General features: G+C 48.2%; 1 protein-coding gene across 2 annotated transcripts; it reads left to right on the forward strand.

Annotated features, from left to right (window-relative positions):
- The first annotated feature begins 441 nt into the window (after positions 1-441).
- NEFM (neurofilament medium chain) lies at positions 442-5,927 on the forward strand. 2 transcript variants are annotated; one of them, XM_007961950.3, is made up of 3 exons: positions 442-1,625; positions 2,358-2,482; positions 3,883-5,927. In XM_007961950.3, exons 1-3 carry the CDS (start codon positions 546-548, stop codon positions 5,435-5,437), a joined length of 2,760 nt encoding a protein of 919 aa, XP_007960141.3. In that variant the 5' UTR covers positions 442-545; the 3' UTR covers positions 5,438-5,927. The 2 variants fall into 2 exon arrangements, with proteins under 2 accessions (XP_007960141.3, XP_007960144.3); XM_007961953.3 differs by lacking the exon at positions 442-1,625 and adding an exon at positions 1,738-2,050.
- The last annotated feature ends 816 nt before the right edge of the window (positions 5,928-6,743 follow it).

Consider the following 6,743-nt stretch of genomic DNA (forward strand, 5'->3'; position numbering starts at 1 on the left):
GAAGGAGAAGAGGGGCCAAAAAAGAAGGGGATGGGATTAAGCACAGAAGATGGGTAAAGAAAAAAGTATGGGGAAAGGGTAAAAGAAGAGAAAGGCTTGAGGATAAGAGGGTAGAGGGCTAAAGAACAAGGAGACCAGGGGGTCGGGGAAGCGCTGCCCGAACGGTGGGACAGTGACGGGCAAAGAAAGGGCGCTGGCGATATTTGTACCAAGGGTGCGAAACGCAATCGGGAAGTGAGAAATGGAGAGAAGGCGACTGCCCTGCGACAAGTGGCCTGGGACTGAAAGGGAACCTGGGGGAGGGGCTGGGCCCAGGGCAGCAAAGTCCGGGTTCCCATGCGGTCTGGGCCCACGTGGAGCGGGCGCTGAATCACCGCTCAGCCGCCCCCCTCCCCTCCTCCCCGACCGGTGCCCGCAGTCCCCGCCTCCTCGGCCGCCGCCTCCACGGGGCGGGGCCCTGGCCCGGGACCAGCGCCGCGGCTATAAATGGGCTGCGGCGAGGCCGGCAGAACGCTGTGACAGCCACACGCCCCAAGGCCTCCAAGATGAGCTACACGTTGGACTCGCTGGGCAACCCGTCCGCCTACCGGCGGGTAACCGAGACCCGCTCGAGCTTCAGCCGCGTCAGCGGCTCCCCGTCCAGCGGCTTCCGCTCGCAGTCGTGGTCCCGCGGCTCGCCCAGCACCGTGTCTTCCTCCTACAAGCGCAGCATGCTCGCCCCGCGCCTCGCCTACAGCTCGGCCATGCTCAGCTCCGCCGAGAGCAGCCTTGACTTCAGCCAGTCCTCGTCCCTGCTCAACGGCGGCTCCGGACCCGGTGGCGACTACAAGCTGTCCCGCTCCAACGAGAAGGAGCAGCTGCAGGGGCTGAACGACCGCTTCGCCGGCTACATAGAGAAGGTGCACTACCTGGAGCAGCAGAATAAGGAGATTGAGGCGGAGATCCAGGCGCTGCGGCAGAAGCAGGCCTCGCACGCCCAGCTGGGCGACGCGTACGACCAGGAGATCCGCGAGCTGCGCGCCACGCTGGAGATGGTGAACCACGAGAAGGCTCAGGTGCAGCTGGACTCGGACCACCTGGAGGAAGACATCCACCGGCTCAAGGAGCGCTTCGAGGAGGAGGCGCGGCTGCGCGACGACACTGAGGCGGCCATCCGCGCGCTGCGCAAAGACATCGAGGAGGCGTCGCTGGTCAAGGTGGAGCTGGACAAGAAGGTGCAGTCGCTGCAGGATGAGGTGGCCTTCCTGCGGAGCAACCACGAGGAGGAGGTGGCCGACCTTCTGGCCCAGATCCAGGCATCACACATCACGGTGGAGCGCAAAGACTACCTGAAGACAGACATCTCTACGGCGCTGAAGGAAATCCGCTCCCAGCTCGAATGCCACTCCGACCAGAATATGCACCAGGCCGAGGAGTGGTTCAAATGCCGCTACGCCAAGCTCACCGAGGCGGCAGAGCAGAACAAGGAGGCCATCCGCTCCGCCAAGGAAGAGATCGCCGAGTACCGGCGCCAGTTGCAGTCCAAGAGCATCGAGCTAGAGTCGGTGCGCGGCACCAAGGAGTCCCTGGAGCGGCAGCTCAGCGACATCGAGGAGCGCCACAACCACGACCTCAGCAGCTACCAGGTAGGAACCGCGGCTGCGCGGCCAGCCTGCGCCAGCGCCAGCGCCGCGCGCCCCCGACACTTGGGCGCGTGCCCAGGAGTCCTCTCCGCCGCGCTCCCTGGCGGCCGCTCGCTAGAGCGCGCGCGCCGCAGACTTAGGGTAGTTTCGGATCAGCATTCTCGCCACTCTCATCCTCCACACTCCGCCCCCACCCACCTGCCCCAGCTGCTTAAGGGTCTTGACCTTTTTCAAAAACGTACTTCTTTTCCAGTTCTAATTTTGCACGCTTGCACGTTTAAAGCAGGAGGGATAAATTCGGTAGTGGATAAATCAGCAACTTTAGGATAGCTTATGCAGAAACCCGTGTATTCTCTACTTTTCGGGCAGTGATCGGAAGAGCTCTCAAAATTGGCTTCAGCCCAAAGGGCTCAGATGGGAATGGCCAGGTCAGCCATGGAGTTTCCCCATGCATGTTTGTGTCCTGTTGAGACGTGTTTTAAGTCCACTGATCTTCGTGCGTGATGTGCCCAGGAAGTGTCTTATTGTCTTACTGATCTTGTATGTTCCTTGAGAATCCCTTAGATTTAAAAGAAAAAGGGGGTGGGGGAGGGGGGCTGGGAGTCGGGTGTCAGCGAGGTTTGCAGAAGCGGAGGGAGATGGGAGGAGGCGAGAGGGAAGGGGTAGCAAGTGGTTTGCGAAGGAAGTTGCTGTTTGCAAGGATGAGTCTAGGGAGACTCTCTGTGTCTGTTTCAGGACACCATCCAGCAGCTGGAAAATGAGCTTCGGGGCACAAAGTGGGAAATGGCTCGTCATTTGCGCGAATACCAGGACCTCCTCAACGTCAAGATGGCTCTGGATATAGAAATCGCTGCGTACAGGTACGGTGCTCACTACATGCGTATCCGGAACACTAACCACCATGCAGAGACTGTTCGGGCAGAGCTTTCACCATTAAAGTTAAAGCAGGCAGGGTGCAGGCATCAACTCAGCGCCTGGTTTTCTTGCTTACTTAGAAAAAAGTTATTCTAAAGAATTGCAAGTGTAGTTTTCTCTCTTTTTATGCAGCTTTAAAAGAATAAATACTAGTAGAAGCAAAAGATTTTTGAATTAGACGAAGGAGGTGCAGATTAATCTCAATGCATATGCTTAAACTTTTTATGGAAAAATGTTTTCAAATGTTGGAAGCATGAACAGAGTTTTGGTTTCTAATATTTCATCTAGTGGTTTCAGCTTTTCAAATTTATAATGTCAAGGACAAACACCAGGACATTCTATTTCTCTGTTTCTCTGTTATACAGCTTACTATTGCCATCATCTGGCTGAGAATAGATATAGAATGATATATTAGAATATAGATACAGTTATTTTATATATGTAGATAATTTATATGTATTATATTTTATGCTATAGTATAAATTATATCTATATCATGTATAATATTAATCTAGATCTATAGATATATGTGCATATGCATATAAATCTAGATATATAGACACAAATGTGTATGATCTTTTTATAGATAGAGAGATACGTTATAGGTCTATTAACTGATGTGACCTTGCTGTTGACTAAGCGCAAAGGACAAAATCGTTGATTAAAAATTTTCTACTACCAATAAAGTAGTTATAATATAACAAGAATAAATTGCATTTACAGAGCTATCTCTCTTTTCAGGAAAGCTGAATAACTACGTTAAATAGACAATTTATGGTAAAAATTATCGACCAATTTATAACTTGATACACCCATATTAACACCTGGCTAAGTTCTGAAATATGCTTAACAGCAAGATTTTTATGAAAGTTATATTTGCTTTAAAAATAGCACATATCCTGAAAATCTAAATGTTTAAGAAAGTGACTACTCTCAGAAAGGCTATTTGGCTTTGGAGTTTGGGGGTTTTTGTTTGTGGCTTTTTGTGTTTTTGTTTTCGTTTTTGTTTTTTCCTATTTGGCCACTAACAAGTTTTTCAGCATATTCTGGTTGGACCTAATGGATCTCTACTGCAGGGCCAAGATTTAGTAGCTGGGTGTGGTTAGTGGACTATTGGGCAAGGTTAGTCATTGTAGGGGGCAGTCCAGGAGAACCTTTCTCTGTCACTGAGTATGACGTAATATGCAAGTAAGTGATAGCAGGTATTATAACAAATTGATAGAATATTTTACTTATGTAATTCTATTTCTTCAAAGGTAGCTACTACAATACCCAGAATGTAATGAAACTCAGAAGGCCCAGTGAAATTTGTACTATGTCTTATGTTCTTTGATTTTCTCCTTAGAAAACTCCTGGAGGGTGAAGAGACGAGATTTAGCACATTTGCAGGAAGCATCACTGGGCCACTGTACACACACCGACAGCCCTCAGTCACAATATCCAGTAAGATTCAGAAAACCAAGGTAGAAGCTCCCAAGCTCAAGGTCCAACACAAATTTGTTGAGGAGATCATAGAGGAAACCAAAGTGGAGGATGAGAAGTCAGAAATGGAAGAGGCCCTGACAGCCATTACAGAGGAATTGGCCGTTTCCATGAAGGAAGAGAAGGAAGAAGCAGCAGAAGAAAAGGGAGAGGAGCCAGAAGGTGAAGAAGAAGAAGTTGCTGCCAAAAAGTCTCCAGTGAAACCAACTGCACCTGAAGTTAAAGAAGAGGAAGAGGGGGAAAAGGAGGAAGAGGAAGCCCAGGAAGAAGAAGAGGAAGAAGAAGATGAGGGAGCTAAGTCAGACCAAGCCGAAGAGGGAGGATCCGAGAAGGAAGGCTCTAGTGAAAAAGAGGAAGGTGAGCAGGAAGAAGGAGAAACAGAGGCTGAAGGTGAAGCAGAGGAAGCCGAAGCTAAAGAGGAAAAGAAAGTGGAGGAAAAGCGTGAGGAAGTGGCTACCAAGGAGGAGCTGGTGGCAGATGTCAAGGTGGAAAAGCCAGAAAAAGCCAAGTCTCCTGTGCCAAAATCACCAGTGGAAGAGAAAGCCAAGTCTCCTGTGACAAAATCACCAGTGGAAGAGAAAGCCAAGTCTCCTGTGACAAAATCACCAGTGGAAGAGAAAGCCAAGTCTCCTGTGACAAAATCACCAGTGGAAGAGAAAGCCAAATCTCCTGTGACAAAATCACCAGTGGAAGAGAAAGCCAAGTCTCCTGTGACAAAATCACCAGTGGAAGAGGCAAAGTCAAAAGCAGAAGTGGGGAAAGGTGAACAGAAAGAGGAAGAAGAGAAGGAAGTCAAGGAAGCTCCCAAGGAAGAGAAGGTAGAGAAAAAGGAAGAGAAACCAAAGGATGTGCCAGAGAAGAAGAAAGCTGAGTCCCCGGTAAAGGAGGAAGCTGTGGAGGAGGTGGTCACCATCACCAAATCGGTAAAGGTGCACTTGGAGAAAGAGATCAAAGAAGAGGGGAAGCCACTGCAGCAGGAGAAAGAGAAGGAGAAAGTGGGAGGAGAGGGAGGGAGTGAGGAAGAAGGGAGTGATAAAGGTGCCAAGGGATCCAGGAAGGAAGACATAGCTGTCAATGGGGAGGTAGAAGGAAAAGAGGAGGTAGAGCAGGAGACCAAGGAAAAAGGCAGTGGGAGGGAAGAGGAGAAAGGCGTTGTCACCAATGGCCTAGACTTGAGCCCGGCAGATGAAAAGAAGGGGGGAGATAAAAGTGAGGAGAAAGTGGTAGTGACCAAAACAGTAGAAAAAATCACCAGTGAGGGGGGAGATGGTGCTACCAAATATATCACTAAATCTGTAACCGTCACTCAAAAGGTTGAAGAGCATGAAGAGACCTTTGAGGAGAAACTAGTGTCTACTAAAAAGGTAGAAAAAGTCACTTCACACGCCATAGTAAAGGAAGTCACCCAGAGTGACTAAGATTTGAGTCCACTGCAAAAGGTTAAGCCATATGACAATTTCAAAATGCATGTGATTGGCAGCTTCAAAACAGAACGGGTTCTCCCATGGGGGCTCCAGACATTGTATTTACTTTGTGCAATATGAGGGGACTGCATGCAAGCTCAGGGTGCTCCCTCCTCAGTCTTTGGGGGATTCAAATGCATGATATCGTATGTACCTGGGAAATTTGCCAATTTCCTAAGCTGTTGGAAGGGGGTCACTTAAGGGGGGATGTCTTGAGATGTATTATGCAAAGTACCAACTGAGCCAAAAACAATAAATGAAACACAGAACTCTCTTAGCCTTAAGAAAGCTATATATGAATAATTATGTTTACCTCACTGGTGCGTTTAAAATGGACTTTTGTTCATGGGAGAACCTCGTTGACATGCACAGTTTGCAATCTTATGTTGATTGATGTTAAACGTCACAGCAGTACTTGCTCAATAAAGGTCATATTGGAAACATAGTCAATTGCTGAGTCTTATGTCATTTCTTTTTTTAAAATTTTTATTTATTTTTATTTAGAGATGGGGTCTTGCTATGTTGGCCAGGTTGGTCTTGAACTCTTGGCCTCAAGCAGTCCTCCTGCCTCAGCCACCCAAAGTGCTAGGATTATAGGCATGAGCCACCATGCCCAGCCTGTTATGCCATTTCAAAGTGAGATCTCCACTACCTGAAGTTTTCTTGCCCTAAAATAGATTTTTGGGGGGAATCGTAAGTAAACTGCACTTCTTATTGCTATTTCCCTGAGAGCGATTACTTGGAAAATGTAATTGCTGAAGATATTTTCAGGTGTCTACATCTTCACTGAGCCCGGTCTTCATCCCATAATTTTAAAATCATATTTTTGAAACAAAAATAAAAGCATCAGATACAAATAGGAATCCGGTGGGATAGAAATCTTCAGTGTTTCTATCCCAAAACAGAACTCAGAGAACCTCTAGGTAAGAGGACCAATGAAGGAGGGGTTCATCACTTGTGCCTTGGAGTTGGGACAGAGACAGAGGAGCTCATGGCATTTATAATGATGTGTCTAGAGGGGACAGGACTGACATCACTAACACTCCTACCCATAACTATCCAGCCTCAGAAGCGTGCCTCCTGCGCACACACACACACGTATACATTGTCTGCATCACTAACACTCCTACCCATAACTATCCAGCCTCAGAAGCATGCCTCCTGTGCACACACACACACGTATACATTGTCTGCATCACTAATGCTTGATTTGCTTGACAGAGATTTATAGCTTTAGTATTTTACTAACTGGGGAAAATAA

Source organism: Chlorocebus sabaeus, chromosome 8 (assembly GCF_047675955.1).
Source record: "Chlorocebus sabaeus isolate Y175 chromosome 8, mChlSab1.0.hap1, whole genome shotgun sequence".
Classification (NCBI taxonomy): domain Eukaryota; kingdom Metazoa; phylum Chordata; class Mammalia; order Primates; family Cercopithecidae; genus Chlorocebus; species Chlorocebus sabaeus.

Coding starts and splice junctions, on each gene's coding strand:
- NEFM (XM_007961950.3), top strand. CDS start 546: ATGAGCTACACGTTGGACTCGCTGGGCAACCCGTCCGCCTACCGGCGG. Junction 1,626..2,357: donor ACGACCTCAGCAGCTACCAG/GTAGGAACCGCG, acceptor TGTCTGTTTCAG/GACACCATCCAGCAGCTGGA. Junction 2,483..3,882: donor ATAGAAATCGCTGCGTACAG/GTACGGTGCTCA, acceptor TTTTCTCCTTAG/AAAACTCCTGGAGGGTGAAG.